This window comes from Euprymna scolopes, chromosome 36 (assembly GCF_053919585.1).
Source record: "Euprymna scolopes isolate OS-2025 chromosome 36, ASM5391958v1, whole genome shotgun sequence".
In the NCBI taxonomy this organism is placed as follows: Eukaryota; Metazoa; Mollusca; class Cephalopoda; order Sepiida; family Sepiolidae; genus Euprymna; species Euprymna scolopes.
Genome location: NC_136517.1, coordinates 47,952,570 through 47,970,889, shown reverse-complemented (window position 1 = coordinate 47,970,889; position 18,320 = coordinate 47,952,570). Strand labels below are relative to the sequence as shown.

The 18,320-nt window shown below is 32.4% G+C and overlaps 1 protein-coding gene across 1 annotated transcript in view; it reads left to right on the top strand.

Moving 5' to 3' along the window:
- Window positions 1-9,639, top strand: part of LOC145260454 (uncharacterized) — a 92,021-nt gene extending 82,382 nt beyond the window's left edge. The window contains exon 6 of the mRNA XM_080118508.1: window positions 9,562-9,639. Coding sequence (XP_079974634.1) covers window positions 9,562-9,639 — 78 coding nt within the window. The remainder of the gene's footprint in view (window positions 1-9,561) is intronic.
- Window positions 9,640-18,320: the final 8,681 nt, after the last annotated feature.

The following is an 18,320-nucleotide window of genomic DNA, read 5'->3' as shown; positions in this document are numbered from 1 at the left end:
ACAGGGCATACTGATGAGATTTTCCAGGGAGATGGGAAACTATTCTCCTTAAGACAACGTTTAAACAGTTTTGTAAGTATGGGCGCTAGTTCAGGTTGAAGTTTTTTGAGTACTATAATTGGAATACCATCAGGGCCAGTTGCTTTACTGGAATCAAGGTTTTTGATTAGCTTGGCAACATCACGTACAGATATACGTATATCACGTAGTGTGTTTTCTGATACAAGAGGAAATATTGGGGGTTGGCGGTCTTGGTCGCAAAGGGTAGAATTAGCTGCAAAGTTCTTGACAAAGAGTTTGGCTTTGTCTGATGCTGACGAGATTACCTCAGGTCCATTGATAATAGTTGGGATGGAGCACACGCTTCTGTTCAGGATTCTGTTTGCTATTTGCCAAAACTGGTGGGAACCAAGCCGCTGCTCAGCTACTTTGGACTTAACAGATTGAGCATATAACTCTCTTGCGTTCCTTATTACTTTCTTACAATGGTTGCTGGCAGTCCTGAAAACGGCTTTAGTTTCCATACATCTATTACGTTTGAAGCAGTGGAAAAAGTGATTTCTGTGCGCAATGGCAGCAGCACATTCTGGAGAGAACCATGGCTGGCTGTTAGGTTTTTGCTGAAACTTTTTAGAGGGTATGAAATGGTCAATACCTACAATTAACCATTCAGTTAGGTCTAATACTATAGAGGACACATCCTTTTTAAACATGGAATGCAGAGGTAGATCAGATATAAATGTACGGAAGCTATCCCAGTCAGCCTTAGTGTATCGATATACTGTACGATGAAGAGGGACGTCTGGGGACTTATTACATTTCATTTTTATCTTAATTGATACAACAGAGTGGTCGGAAGATCCAAGAGGCGACAGAACAGAAACTGAACATAGTTCAGGGCAAGTTGTGAGAAAAAGGTCTAGTAGGCTCGCATACTGGCCGTCATTATCGGGCACACGGGTAGGTTCCTGAACAATCTGAGTGAGGTCATAGGCAATGGAGAAATCATGACAGAACCTCCCCTCATCATCGGTCTTGTTTGAGTGGGTCAACCATTCGACGTTGTGAACATTGAAGTCTCCACATACGTGAATGTTAGCTGAAGGATAAGTAGAAAGGACTTGGTCAATTTTCTCAGATATGCTTTGAAAGATAGTAACTCCGCTGTTGTGGGGGCGATAGAGAGTAAATATAAATGCAGTAGTGTGAGCTAAAGCAACCCGGAAGCACATATAGGGTAAGTTAGGATCTTCCCTGGAGATGTCCCTCCCACATGGAAAGCTATCTTTTATATAGGAACATATTCCATGCCCATGGCGATCTTGGGGGTCAGATTTAGAAGTTAAGTTTCTTCTACGTAAAAACTTTTGCACTGACTTGATAACTCATTTTCAAGTTTTACAGTGTGTTCACACGTAATCATCTAAAAAAAAAGTAGAATCTCATTTTTGTTTGTGTAGGTTGATTTAACTTAGGGTGCTAATCTACAATAAAACCGAATATTTTTGCTGTTGTAATCCATTAAGCTTTATGACTGTTGTTGATATCCACAAGTAAGAAAAGAAACCCTGGAATATGGATTGTATCGATTGTGCCGATGTTCTGTCAATCCGAACAATCAGTGTTATTAAATATTAAACAACACTGCAATGTCACTTCATTTAGCTAAAAGCGTTTTTGTTCCAGCATCAACACGGTGCGCGTGTATCGAAATCGAACACTTATTGATTTTGGTATAGGATGCACACAACGGTATCTTATGCTCTGAGGACAATATACTCAACCACAAGTGAGATTGTAACAATTGTTTTTTTTTAATATAATTTAGGTCTAAATGGAGTCGGGGCAACCTACTGGATGCCAGACATTCACCCATTATCTCATACATCCCAACCGAGAGATCTTTTTAAGATTCTAATCACCTTTTTAAGTGCAATTATTTGTATCTCTCTTGCATTTGGTTCACGGGGTATATTTGCCAGGTAGTTTTTGAAATTCTTTTTCATAAGTCCGATTGCTCCTATAATTACTGGAATGATAGTAACAGGGAATGTTGGTACATGGGTTGTGTTATTACTTCTTGCACACCCATGTACCAAGAATCCTTTGACCAATGTCATCATCATCATTATCATCATCATCGTCTTCTTCTTCTTCTTCTTCTTCTTCTTCTTCTTCTTCTTCTTCTTCTTCTTCTTCATCACCACCACCATCTATGGTTTCTCGTCTGTTTTACATGCTGGAATGTGTTGGACAGCTTTAAGAAACTGACTTCCTACGTAACCTATCTCTGGCCAAGTCTTTATTTATCCCTCTTTTTCCCAAATCCATTTTTATCACTTTCTGCCATCTTTTCTTTAACCTTATATATATATGCTGACCATAGAACTTTCATCCATTCTCTAAAAGTGACAATACCATCGAAGTCTCCTGTTCTGTACCCACTCCCCTTTACTACCCAGATTTAATCTTGTTGGTTACTAATTTTTATCAATCATTCAGTATTACTTTGTGAGCATTTGTTGAATGAGCAGATGCAATTATTGTTTCTTGTTCACTGAGGATTATTGAAATGAATCTCTCTCTCTTTCTCTTTCTCTCTCTCTCTCTCTCTTTCTCTCTCTCTCTCTCTCTCTCTCTCTCTCTCTCTCTTTAAAGAAGTTTCTTGATTTAATAACCTCCAGACAAGGCGTGAAGCTACTTAGTGCAAGGAGCTAACAAAAACAAAAGTTGATCATCGCAAAGACAGAAGATGCGTAATGATCTTAGTCTTGAAAAAAAGAAAAACAAGATTAAAGGTAGGAGGAAAACAGTCAGCAGGAAGAGAGTTCTACAATGCTATGGTTCTTAGAAAGAAGCTACTGGAATAAGAAATTGTATTACAATGTCGTATCAAAGTAGTGAATCAATAGAAATCACTAGACCAACGAGTTAAATAAATTGGAACAAAAGAAGGAGGACACAGATCAGAAAATTCTGAAAAACACATACCATAATAGCATTTATAGAAAAGACTGAAACTAGCAACATCACGTTTGTGAAAGAAAAGTTGCAAAGAATAAGAAAGGGTAAGGCCATTTAAATTGCAAATACGTTTCTGATAATTATCAAAAACTCTTAAATAGGACAGCCATTCACCAAATATAGCAACAATACTTTATACATAAAATCTCTTATAATTGGATCATTCTATACCGTTCCAGAAATTACTCCTGATGCAATGCTCTATATATTTAAGAATCAGATATTTCCTTAGATGAAGTACTGTTGCCATATATAGACAGATGTAACATATAACTTTTTCTTTCTGTAACTAATCAAATAATAAATATTCCAATATTTACTAACCAAATAATAAATATTCAAATATTAACTAATCAAATAATAAATATTCCAATATTTACTAACCAAATAATAAATATTCAAATATTAACTAATCAAATAATAAATATTCAAATATTTACTAACCAAATAATAAATATTCAAATATTAACTAATCAAATAATAAATATTCAAATATTTACTAACCTAATAATAAATATTCAAATATTTACTAACCAAATAATAAATATTCAAATATTAACTAATCAAATAATGAATATTCCAATATTTACTAACCAAATAATAAATATTCAAATATTAACTAATCAAATAATAAATATTCCAATATTTACTAACCAAATAATAAATATTCAAATATTAACTAATCAAATAATAAATATTCAAATATTTACTAACCAAATAATAAATATTCCAATATTTACTAACCAAATAATAAATATTCAAATATTAACTAATCAAATAATAAATATTCCAATATTTACTAACCAAATAATAAATATTCAAATATTAACTAATCAAATAATCAATATTCCAATATTTACTAACCAAATAATAAATATTCAAATATTAACTAATCAAATAATGAATATTCCAATATTTACTAACCAAATAATAAATATTCAAATATTAACTAATCAAATAATAAATATTCAAATATTTACTAACCAAATAATAAATATTCAAATATTAACTAATCAAATAATAAATATTCAAATATTTACTAACCAAATAATAAATATTCAAATATTAACTAACCAAATAATAAATATTCAAATATTTACTAACCAAATAATAAATATTCAAATATTTACTAACCAAATAATAAATATTCAAATATTAACTAATCAAATAATGAATATTCCAATATTTACTAACCAAATAATAAATATTCAAATATTAACTAATCAAATAATAAATATTCAAATATTTACTAACCAAATAATAAATATTCAAATATTAAGTATTCAAATAATAAATATTCAAATATTAAGTAATCAAATAATAAGTATTCAAATATTAAGTAATTAAATAATAAATATTCAAATATAAGTAATCAGATTATAAATATTCCAATAATTAACTAATCAAATAATAAATATTCCAATATTAAGTAATCAAATAATAAATATTCAAATATTAAGTAATCAAATAATAAATATTCAAATATTCACTAAGCAAATAATAAAAATTCAAATATTAACTAATTAAATGATAAATATTCAAATATTAAGTCATCAAATAATAAATATTCAAATTATAACTAAATAAATAATAAATATGAAAATATTTACTAATTAAATAATAAATATTAAAATATTAAGTTATTATAAAAATATTACAAATATTAACTAATCAAATAATAAAAATTTAAGTATTAAATAATCAAATAATAAATATTCAAATATTAAATAATTAAATATTACATACTCTAATATTAAACAATCAAATAATAAATATTCAAATATTAAACAATCAAATAAGAAATATTCAAATATTAAATAATCAAATAATGAATATTCAAATATTAAATAATCAAATAATAAATATTCCAATATTAAGTAATCAAATAATAAATATGTAAATATTAAATACTCAAATAATAAATATTCAAATATTAACTAATCAAACAATAAATATTTAAATATTAAATAATCAAACAATAAATATTTAAATATTAAGTAATCAAATAATAAATTTTCCACTAATTAACTAATGAAATAATAAATATTCAAATATTAAGTAATCAAATTATAAATATTCGAATATTAAGTAATCAAATAATAAATATTCAAATATTAAGTAATCAAATAATAAATATTCAAATATAAATAATCAAATAATAAATATTCCAATAATTAACTAATCAAATAATAAATATTAAAATATTAAGTAATCAGAAAATAAATATTCAAATATTTACTAATCAAATAATAAATATTCAAATATTAACTAATTAAATAATAAATATTCAAATATTAAGTAATCAAATAATAAATGTTCCAATAATCAACTAATTAAATAAAAAATATTCAAATATTAAGTAATCAAATTGTAAATATTCAAATATTTACTAACCAAATACTAAATGTTCAAATATTAACTAATTAAATAATAGATATTCAAATATAAAATAATCAGATAATAATTATTAAAATATAAACTAATCAAATAATAAATATTCAAATATGAAATAATCAATTAATAAATATTTAGATTAGTAAATCAAATAAAGTAAATAATCAATTAATAAATATTTAGATAAGTAATCAAATAATAAATATTCAACTATAAACTAATGAAATTATAAATATTCAAATATAAACTAATGAAATAATAAATATTTAAATATTAACTAATCAAATAATAAATATTCAAATAATGACTAATCAAATAATTAATATTCAAATATTAAGTAATCAAATAATAAATATTCTAATATTAAGTAATCAAATTATAAATATTCCAATAATTAACTAATCAAATAATAAATATTCAAATATTAAGTAATCAAATTATAAATATTCCAATAATTAACTAATCAAATAATTAATATTCAAATATTAAGTAATCAAATAATAAATATTCTAATATTAAGTAATCAAATTATAAATATTCCAATAATTAACTAATCAAATATAAATATTCAAATATTAAGTAATCAAATTATAAATATTCCAATAATTAACTAATCAAATAATAAATATTCAAATATTAAGTAATCAAATATGTGCAAAAATTGATTCTGCAATTTTCTCAATAGTCACTTTCTAACAGTAGATACACTACTCATTGCTGTAATTATTCCTAAGGTAGGTGCTCAACTGAGCTTTAATGCCTACCTCTACACTGTAAGAACTTATCTCGAACTCGTCCAGCTACCACCACTGCAAAGAACTTTCCTTTCAATGAATCCTAATCTAGTAAAGATAGTATTGTTATATACTGGGACCTTACTTAAATAACTTCTTCCCTTGAACTGCTAGACTTTGGAATTCCTTGCTGGGTCCTTGCAAATTTTGTCCAAAATTATAGCCCCTTACATCTGTCTTGTTTGGGATGAAACGCAGAAAAGAATAAAATATTTGATAAAGATAAAACTCTATTTGGAATAATAGAAATGCAGTATAAAAATGTATTGTCAAAAAGCATCGATATTTTAAGAGTGTTACTTTTTAATGGAGAATTCCTTTTGCTTATTTACTCTCACCTTATATTGAAAAACTTTGTTTTCAGCACTATTTTCACGAACGCATCCAACGTTGCTACATTACTAGCTATCTTACGTCTTCTCTTAAAGCGATGAAACATTCAGTAATTTTTTCCTCAACACTCCATAATTTTTTATATGAAAATTAATGGGATAAAGAAAGCATTACATTAGTTGAAAAAAAAAAAAAATTATAGATTTTAGCTTACAAATTAAATTCTGTGTCTTTCTATGACAAACGACTTTTTTCACCCCCTCTTTGTCTCATTTTTCATAAAACTAAATTAAACTAAGTATAGTTCACATTATTCACCCTTATTCTAGGAGCTGAGTTCCCAAATTGATTTAGTACTACCAGATCAGGCTGTCTGAAGATTCTGGCTTTCTGACTAAAATGCACCAAACATTGACGTTATTGTTTTTTTTTCCTTTATCTTTGCAAGATTCAATCACGTTCTGTAGAACCAAAAACAAAAGCAACAATTTTCGCCTACAAAACCACCAAACCAAACACCATGAATAAATATTTGAAGATATAAACAACTTGAAACATAAAAACTTTTTTTCCAAAATTACTGAACTTGGCATTAAATAACCTCAAAAGGCTTGACATACCATAAAACAAAACAACCAAACCAAACCAAACCAAACCCAAATTCATAATGATCGGTTAATTAGTTTAGGAGTGAATCTTGTAGGTACAAATATATAAACATCTTCTTCTTACATACTTTATCTATATAATTATAAAACTCAAGTGATCTTGTAACGATGTATGTAGCCCAGTTTACGACATCCAGTTGCGCATGCACGCATGACTTGCGCACTGAAATATTAACGTTATTATTTCGATATTATTATTTAACATGGGAAGAGTGGGGTTTAAAGTAACTTAAACGTAATACAGAAATGAACGATGTAAAAAAAAAGCAGACAGCATTAACAATTGTTTATTTGGATAATTTAAACGTGAAAAAAAAAACAAACAAAAGAACAATTGGGACACTGAAATGTTAACGTTATTATTTCGAAATTATTATTTTACATGGGAAGAGTGGGGTTTAAAATAACTTAAACGTAATACAGAAATGAACGATGTAAAAAAAAAAAAAAGCAGATATATCAAAATTTGAATTTAACTATAATAAGTATTATGGTATCTGTTCAGTGAACATTTACCTATAAGTATGGACAACCATTTATAATTCAGCAACTGTAATTTATTTTTCAAAAATAATCAATTATAATAAACAGAACGACTCAAAGAAATCTATCTATATTCTTTTTTCATTTTAATATACTTTCATAGGAATGTTTCTGTTATGTAAAAAAAAACAACTATTTTCTTTATGTCACAAGTGTCACGCTCATACATAAATTCCATAGCTAACATAACATACTGACCCAACGGGTCACGGGTAGTCTAGTTTTATATAAATACAGATAAGCAGTATTTGGCACTTGTTTTCTATTAATCCACAAGTAAAATATGGCTGTTCAAAATCAATTAACAGAAAAACTATTTCATATACTTACGGGACACGGATCAGCTAGTAAAAAAAAAAAAAAAAATAAAGATCAGTTTTTTCACATATGTCCGATTTTAAGTTGGACGAATCCATTTTAGGTCTTTAATTTAAAAGAGTTTTGTAAAATGGTGAAAAGGGGGGGTTTTAGTCTGCCGTAAAACATAAAATGGGTTCGATCAAACCTAGAGCCGGACATTTACGAAAAACTGTATTTTTATTTTTACTAGCCACGCCATATCCCGACGTTGCCTGGAAAATTAAATTAACTCAAGAAATTCCATGCTCCAACCTTGAACTATATAAGTCATTTCTGAATTTGCAAAATTCCTAGCTTCAATAAGATATATCAGAAGAAGGACGGGGGTTACAGCGGCCGAAACGCTGTGAGAATAACACTTAAGAAGAAAAGAGTACTCAGAATAATTGAAATAATAAAAAAAGAAAAACGCACCCATCCACTTCAAACATCAAAATGCTATAGTTAATTATAAAATATTTATATATTAATATGCGTTATTTAAAAAAAAACGCCGATGATTAAATTTGATGTCATTATAGTAGACAATTCTCACTTTACACGTTTTGAAATGAATTATTACAAAATCAAATTATGTCGTCCTATCGACTAAAACAGTACAATTTTACAGGTGTTTTACCTTAATAATATAAATATTACTTTTTTATTTTTAATATAAGTTCCTTTTTAAATTTCCATTGTTATCATATGATAGTGTTTTTTTATTTTAATTTGAAACAGTTCTTAGTTGAAAACTTTGATGACGTACAGCATGCCGGAAAATATAATGAAAAATGGAAAAATTCTCTGAAGTACCTTAAAATATTGAATTTTTTTTAATTATCAAAAATGCGGGGTAATAATCAACATTGTTTACTTTTTTGATTTCCGGTTTTTGCTATCCATTTGGCTGGATACTTAGATATGATCAAGCGTACAAGAAAGCCATTCTTAACATAGGGAAAGGAAAACATTTATCATATAGTAATTTCAATGAAGAAACTGGGTGCTGGACGGTGAATGTTCAATCTCACCCAAAATACAGACGGTCAACAAAGCCCCTTTCCATCCCCATGTTAATAATGGCTTTCTAAATAAAATTATTATTTAGAAAGCCATTATTAACATGGTGAAAGTTGGGTGGGGGGAGACAGGTTATCTGAGAGGAAGTTACATAGAGCATTTCTATTTCTATTTTATATCTCATCACAGACATGCCTCAATCATATGGACAAAATCAGATTTTTATAAACAAATAATCAAAAGGGACCATATCTTGCTTGTCACCATCGTCCCGTCTATAAGGCAGAAACCGGAAGAGCAGATAATCTTGACTAAAACCAAAAGCCGTTATAAGCCATTCATACGATGCAAACATTTGTTGTATTTAGTATTGTTTATTTATTTTTTTATACTCTTTTTCGCACAATTAATTAATTTCTTTCGCTCTTTTTTTTTAAACCTAGCGGGAGTGCGTCATGTTCCTTGCGGATGAACCATCGTCGTACTACAAGTATTCATTGATAAAGGATAGCTGCCATTAAAAGGTATTACTCTTTTGTTTTAAACAATGTCGTAAATTATTCCTTAATATGATTCGATATCTATATATCTATATAACCTGTCTGTTTAAATGTATGTATGTATGTATGTATGTATGCCTAATACTTTCGACAGAGGCGACGGATTTTCACGAGATCAGTATCGTTTTGAAGCGCGAACCTTCGAACGATAAATATCAAAAAATTGGCCAAAAACATAGATTCTTTCACCCTCAACTAGGCACTTTTCTACAAGTCATTCAATCCGCGCGTCAACGACGTCGCATAAAAGACGTTATTTCGACCGCCTGTGATGTCACAATCGTGACGGACACATCGATAGAACCGCTTTTTTTTTCACCTCCTTTTCCTCTGGCGCGTTATGTGTTTGAGTCTACTTACTACACCTATTTATTTATTTATTTTGTACCGCCCAACCAACATCCTTACACACACTTCCACTTTCTTTTCTGTCTTCGCGTCACGGGTTCGAGCCTGCCTACTACAACTTATTTTTTTTTTTTGCTCAACACACACCTACAAACACTTGGGCAACGCCGGGCACCCAGGCTAGTATATATATATATATATATATATATATATATATATATATATATATATATATATATATATATATATATATACTTTTGCTAGTATATATGTATATATCTTATATCTCATATTTGTTTTTTCTTATATCTCATATACTTTTGCTAGTATATATATATATATCTTATATCTCATATTTCTCTTAATGTGTCTGTCTATCTATTCCATTTTTTCTTAGAAACTACTGAGCCGATCTGGCTGAAATTTTGTACAGGCCTTGGTTATGATAAGGTTCAGAGAAATCAGTATTATGGGATCCATTCGCTGTACAGTTGGGGATTAATAGGAATTAGTCACCACAACGCTATATTTACTCTGACGTTTTCTCGAAAACTACTCGACCGATCTGGCGGAAATTTTGTATGGACCTTGTTATGATGAGGTGCAGCGAACTAAGTATTATGGTATTCATTTTATGCAGAGTCACGAATTAATAGGGATTAGTATTTAATACAAAAATAAGCACACATTTAACCATATTCGACCATCAATTGGTCATAAAGCGCTAATTCTAAGTCAACAGACTGTAACTTTTGCTATTTTTTAATAGGTTACACACAAACGCACACACACACACACATATATGTAACAGGTTACATGTGTGTGTGTGTGTGTGTGTGTGTGTGTGTGTGTGTGTGTGTGTGTTTATATATAATTTAACTATTTAGGGTAATAATAACATATAAATAAGCAGTGGCGTACCTATGTAAAATGGCGCCCATGGCAAAGTTTGAATGTGCGCCCCTTCTTAATAATTTATACCTTTATTACTTTTCAAAATGCATCCATTACAATAGTTTTGTATTGCAACTAATAAATCTGCAAAATTTTATTGCTGCATATTCACATACTCATTAGATTTTTACCTTAAAGAACTTTTAAAAATATTGTTACTAATAAAAGACTAATATTTTTGAAAAGGGGGAGAGACGTTATTTGTTTAAATAATTCTGTTAAGATGCAAGTATTTTGAAATTTTCAATAAATTCTTTCCGGAATAATTCAAAATGTAATATTATTAAAACAATTCAATGCAAATTCAAGACTAAACTAGTTTCATTCAATAATTACAAGAAACCCTCTCTACCACCTATAGCAATGGCCAACGACTCTTTATCTGAGAGTACATCTTTCAAACTCCTTGGCCTAACGTTCACAGGAAACATGAGTTGGAACAATTACATTGAAAGCATTGCCAGGGCCGCTGCAAGAAAGGTGGGCTCTCTCTACCGTGCTAGACAACTACTAACACCCGAAAGTATCCTGTACCTCTATAAGGCCACCATTCGTCCATGTATGAAGTACTGCTGTCACATTTGGGCTGGTACATCAGCGACTAGTCTCTCGCTCCTTGACAAGGTTCAAAAGAGAGTCGCCAATCTGATAGGCCCTGAACTGGCATCTAAGCTTCAGTCTTTGTCCCATCAACGAAATGTTGCATCCCCTTGCCTGTTCTACAAGTATTTTAATGGTGAATGCTCTGACGAACTGCAATCACTTGTGCCCCCACGACGTGAGCACCTTCGACAAACCCGACAGGCTGCTAAATCCCACCCCCACACTGTAGAGATCCCTAGATGTAAAAGATCTTTCTACTCCAATAGTTTCTTCCCCAGAACTGCTAGACTTTTGGAATTCTGCTTTCCCAACAGTACTGACGTGCAGAAGTTCAAGTGCAACGTGAACCGACATCTTGCTGCCCAAATCCCTACATAGTACCCCAGTAGTTGTTGCCCCTGATATTAGCCCCCTACACCAAAGTGGCAATTTGCCTTGTTTGGGGTGAAAATGTTAAAAAAAACAAAAAAAAAAAAACATTTATTTGTTTATAATTCGAACTTTTCGACGTAATCACATCTTCGTCAGGATAGACATTTTTTTTTTTCCATAGATCCTCGTGCATGATTCTATTAAGAAACACAAGACCTTTGCGGTGTTATCACCCATGATTTTTAAATGTCCAGGCTGGGAGACACACATAGTTGCGCACGGGAAGTTATATGAAGATACGTTCTCTCCGTGATAAAAGCTTTGTTTCGAAGTGCAAATTTGAATTTGCACTTAAACAACGCTTTTATCCGTGAAAAAACATATCTTTTTATGCCTTTCAAGAATAGTTTTTTTTATGTTCATTTTCACTATTGATAAACATGTCTCATTCTACGTAACACAATGTGCGCTGACTGAAACGTGGGCTGTATGTTTACATTAGAGAAGATCAACCAACTAGAATATTTTTTTTTTTTTTACTTTTTATGATCGAAATTTTATGTGAAAGATTTGAATTGACAAAACGTTTCAGTCATTGCGTAAAGCGTTTCTTGCTTTATATATTTTTTATTCTGCAGAAATTTTACAAAACAAAAAATTAGGCACAAGGCCACTCAAAAAAATTGGGGATGGGTGTCTATAGTCATCCTCGTCACTGTACTTTGGTTGGTCTATGCTAATCGTAGCTTCTCATTCATCATAATACCGCAAGCACACCGGGGCTTATCCTGCTTAAGATTCCCAAATCAAATCGATTTTTTTAAAATAATAATAAAAAATATATATATATATATATATATATATATATACACACACACACACACATATATATATATATATATATATATATATATATATATATATATATGTATGTACGGCACAAACATGTTGACACACTGGTTCAACGTTGAGCCTGGCCAATACCAGATGAGTGACCATTTCGGAAGGCCAGGCGCTGTATGTACCTTCTGGAAAGAAGGTACAACTCCTCGCTACAAAACATCTACAAAGTTGTGGATGGCCTATGCCCCTCCAGGGGCTCCAGGCGATGAATGGGATGGATATATATATATGTATTTTATGTAAAAATAGAATTTTAGAAAAAGTCATTTATTGATATTTCATTTTGATGGGGTGGAGAAAAAAATGTCCCCAAAATAAACAAAAATTGTTAGTAGAACCCTCCCGACCCTTTCGAGATGAACAAACCGTCCACTGTTATCCGTTTTCCGTCTTGATGTGGGCTAGCCATCATTCTAGTCCATTGTTCCAGAATGTCGCTATATATAGCCTCCGACTGCCTTGGGGAACTCAGTTTTGGAATTTTCTTCCGGGGCATATGATACAATTTCAATGGCATTTATGGAAGCAATTAGCAGCATACCATCTTCAGGCAAGTAAAACGGCCGATGCCTTCTTAGCAGAACTATACAGACTTGCAGTTTTGTTTGGTGGCGTTTGTTTGTTTCTCGAACAAACAGAAGTGTTCTTACCAGCATCCTCTGAAATGGAGGACCTAGATTTGTTATGCATACTGGCATAATCTCATGCCATCTTGAAGAACTGTGTTGGAGTTACAGAGCACACTGCAATAGCTGCATGGGCATCATAATGCACACGGAAAGAGATGAATATGTCTCCGAGATGTTACAATTGTGATGGACCCAATCATAGGACAAACGATTGCCTCCTGAGATGCAAAAAGTTTAGAGGTGCTGATGAGAAGTCCTGAAAAATGTTATCAATATGAACAGCTGGGGCACATTGATCGAGAACTCAGTGCTAATCTCATCCCCCAAACTCTTGTAAATGGAGCATTACTAGTGGTGACTGCCTGTATCAGTGGAATACCATGAAAAGCTATGGTGGACAAAGGATGTATATATACTCTGGTATGCAATTTGTGCCATCAGTCATGGACAAGGAAAACAACTAGCATGCTCTCAGCAGACGGAGGCGCACTTAAGTACTGTGTAACTGTGATGATGAAAGTTTGCATTGATGAAAGTTTGCATTGATGTAAAGCTCACCACGACTATGGAAGTTCTGTTTGCAGATGAAGACTTACTAGGATTTCATTTATTGCTTGGGCTGAATGCGGTCAAGCACTAGGGGAAATGGCTGTAACTTGGCGCTGTTTATGTTTATGAAGTGCAATCGACCAAACTGCTGGCATTACCATTAACAACTGTATATGTACAAGACCACTTGGAGATGGACTGCATCTTGGAAATGGGTTTGCAACTAACCTCCAATTACATTGAGAAACAGACTCGCAGAGTATCCAGCCCCTGCACATATTTAAGAAGAATATGATTGGGAACTACAGCTGTGGATAAAAAATGGAAGAGTCCAGATCCCCACAGGGTCTAATCCTTCTCATGGCCATTCTGTAGGAAAATAAACAGAAGGTTCGTCCTGTTATAGATTATTGGAAGCTAAATTAGTATGTTGACACATATGTAAGCAACACAGATATTTTCTCAGAAAAGGGAAGGATAACAGCAAGGCTCAAATGTTGCTGTGCTAGACTAACGCAAAGCCTATATCTACAAGTACATGTTGCCAAGTCCCTTTAGATGTTTAAAACAATAAAGATCAAGGAACAAAGATATCGTCTCCCCTGATGTGTTACTTATCTCCACACTGAAAACTGTGATGGGTCATAATCTGTGATAGTTAGGAAATGGTAAGCACCGTAGTGTGTAATGTCCATTCCCAACCATTGCCAATTACTGCTCACCTCCAGTTTTCCTTTCTCCCAGTGAACTGGCACTGGATCTATAAATTGGCACTCCACATACGTTCATATTGCCAATCTGACTAATGCTTCTGTCATTACAAGGCAAACACTTTGGGTGAAATAAGCAGTGTGTCGCACTCCTGGATGTCTATTGTTTCTGTGAATGGCCATGATTTAGGCCACGTCCAGTTTAGTGATATGCACTACACCGATTAGTGGCTCTGGTCTCGCATCCTTCTTTATGGCATTGAATCACTGTTGTGGTACGTGCATCAATTGATCAGCAATTTTGTGAATTGACGCAACTAATGTCACGTCTACTGAGAGCCCATATTCCATTACTAATTCTTTGAGGGTATTTAGTCATCTTCTAATGAGCATCTCACTGGCAGCCTTGGTGTGAACTCATGCTTTACCGCTGAGAGTGTCTGACACCCAGTTGTGTACACATGCAGAGTCGGTCTTTATGTGCAACTCCTTGATCTGCCACTGGAGCGACAAGTTAATTCCCTTCAACACAGCATCCAATTCAGCCAGATTAATATGTTGAGCATCGTTTTTAGGTTGCAGCCAACAAGCATCCTCTACCACAGTTCCATCTTTTTCCAATGCCACTCTGATTGCTAGTGTGCTGGCATCAATTCATACATTAATTTCCTGGATGTCCATGCACCAGTTCCCACAAGCTGGATCATTCTGCTTTACTACATCCATCGTTTTGTAGATCATACGCCGGAGTAGGGAGTCTGTTACCTAATCATTCCAGACGTTTATAATTGAACAGGCTTGTCATGATTTCCACCAAAAAAAAGTCTCATCAAAAAGGATCTCATTCAAAACTTTTAACCACAGCTGACAGCCCTTCTGACAAGTACTTTGACGTGAATAATTATTCTGTGGAACTCTGAATTGCACAATTCCCACTAGAATAATATTCACAACTTTCCCAGCTTCAATTTTATACGACACATGAATATAAACCTCAAACAGATGACTCACCACAGCACTTTAAAGACACAAAAACAAACACAAATCTTGAATGAAAACAGCGACCAGCACCGAAAGGCTTTGGTGTCTACAACTACGTCCACCAGACGAGTATGAATACAGCGTTTTTTTCAACAAGCAATCAGTCATGGCTAGATCACTGCATGGTGAGGTCGGGCCGTCAGCAGTCTGATCAACTCAGCAGCATGTCCACACAGAAGTGTTTTGACTACCTCCTCGACAACGACCGAATCCAGTAGCTGCAGCAATGATTACTCGCCATCAACGCACCCAAGGCCCAGCAGTCCAGTTTCTCAAGCCAGCACGAATTTTCCCATAGCAACGACCTTGTAACCTACCAGTTCAAACACCAGCTGGATTCTAACCCTCAGCCTGAGATCTCCTACCACCATTCAGTTTCTTAAGAAAAATAAACTTGAATGGATTTATATTCGTTCACGAAGGTACTCACTGCGGTTGTCATCTCTTCTTTGCCATTGTCGTTTTTTGCCTATGTTGTTTTTTTGTTGAAGTGTCGATTGTCACCGACATTCAGCCCTGCAACAGGCTTTTCTATTTATTACTCCACATGCCACGTGCAGCCATGCACATACTGGGAGGTGCCCTACAAGCTTTCCACACAACAAAAATACAGTTCATCGTGTTATGATATTGGGAATTTCTGAGATTGCGTTCCCTCATTTTCAGTGTAAGACACTGTGCTCATCCCAGTATGCATGTGCCATATCCAAGTCGTTCTAGGTCCTTGCATTCAAGCCTGAACTGAGCTAAATGTTCTCAAACTCGAGATGCAGGCACAATGTCTTCATCAACAAAGATATTATCGATATAAGCCGACATTACGCTGTCCACAGCTTTCCCTTGTGCTCGCACCCTATTAATGATAGCCTACATAATGAAGGGAGCCATGTTCAAGCAAAACCCTAAACATGTCAGACAGCATCTATTTCCATTGCCCTCTTACTGTCTGGCATGGCAACAGTGTTTCGTGGCCTTGTGCTTAAAGATATGCTCTCTGAAGCATATTACCTTTTCGTTTCCTATCGATCAGGTTTCGAGTTTGAGTGTTGGTGACTTTTCACAATACGCACATGCAACTCTTGGGCGCTTGTTTCCATAACTGTTATGCCAATCTGAGTAAGCACAAAAAACAGGGTTTTCTGGTGATTTTTTGGCAATCACGCATATTCACTCATTCTGTGATAGTTTACAGGAAGTAGAAGGTGTCGGCCGATTTTGCATCCCTGCTGAACAAAGTTTCACAAGTTATTATTTGTTACATATCAGTGTATTAAATAAAAATATCCATTTATTTACTTTTATGAATGCATCGCGTATATATATATATATATATTTATTTTTAATAAATACGTTTATTTTGATATTTTGGCAAATTGTTTTTTTTAATGGATATGTTTATTTTGATAAAAAAAATTGTAGTGCTTGTTAAGATAGAGATGACAGATCGATTTAAAAAAAAAATAAATGTATTGTTTTAAGCAAAAACAACAGTACTTGTCATGTCGAAAACAGTAATATATCCAAAAATTAAGAAAATTTATTGAGTAGAAAATTATTTATAGCTGAAAGTAATTTTTATGGAAAATTGGGGGAAAATTGCATGGCTATGTCCAAAATATTCAATACGCAAAGTTAAGACGCCAGAATTGGATTCAGTTTATCTAAATGTGGAATGGAAGTCAGTAAACATGAAACGAAATACAAGACCATATGGAAATAATTTATTTCAAAGAATTATTTTAGTTTTAACATTTTTTTGTGATATCATGAAACAATAAAAATAATAAACTTTCAGTTTTTACATTTCTATAAATATTTTGGTAGAGGTTTAAGAAATTGATCTCCATTTCTAAATTCCAAAATTTACATTTTTTTCTTCTTTTTTTCACGTTAGGCTCATTGATTACAAACTTAAGTTTCAGATTAAAAAAAAAAATAATTGAAAAAACAAATTTTTTATGACTTTTATCGTCAGAGATCAGTTTTCAATTATAACATTCTACTAAATTGAACACACACTTTGTGACCATCAACGAGAAAAATATTGTGACTCTCTCACGTGACCGTGACCGGTGAATATCCCCGTCTAAAAAAAGGGGTTACACAAGGAACTTTCTTAATCATCTCCCCCCTCTCTCTCTCTCTTTCTCTCTCTCTCTCTCTCTCTCTCATCTGTGTTACACGGATGAGTGGAGGAGTTACAGAAGGTTCATATAATTGGGCTATCAGCATAGGACTGTAAACCACTCACAAAATGTTGTGGACCCAATGACTGGTGTCTGTACAAACAGTATAGAGGCCTACTGATCCTGAATCAAAACAAAAGAGTAAAATAGGTCTCGGGGTCAGTAGGTGACATGAAATGGTCTCATGTTGATGAAGCCATGTACAGAGAAGCGTATCACATGATGGCGGAAAACGCTCTTCAAAATTTCAATATATTTTTATCTCATATAAAAAAGAAATATCCCATGTGAACATTTTTTGTTGAATTCTTTAAAGTTTTTTTATTTGTTTTTTTTTCTTGATAAAT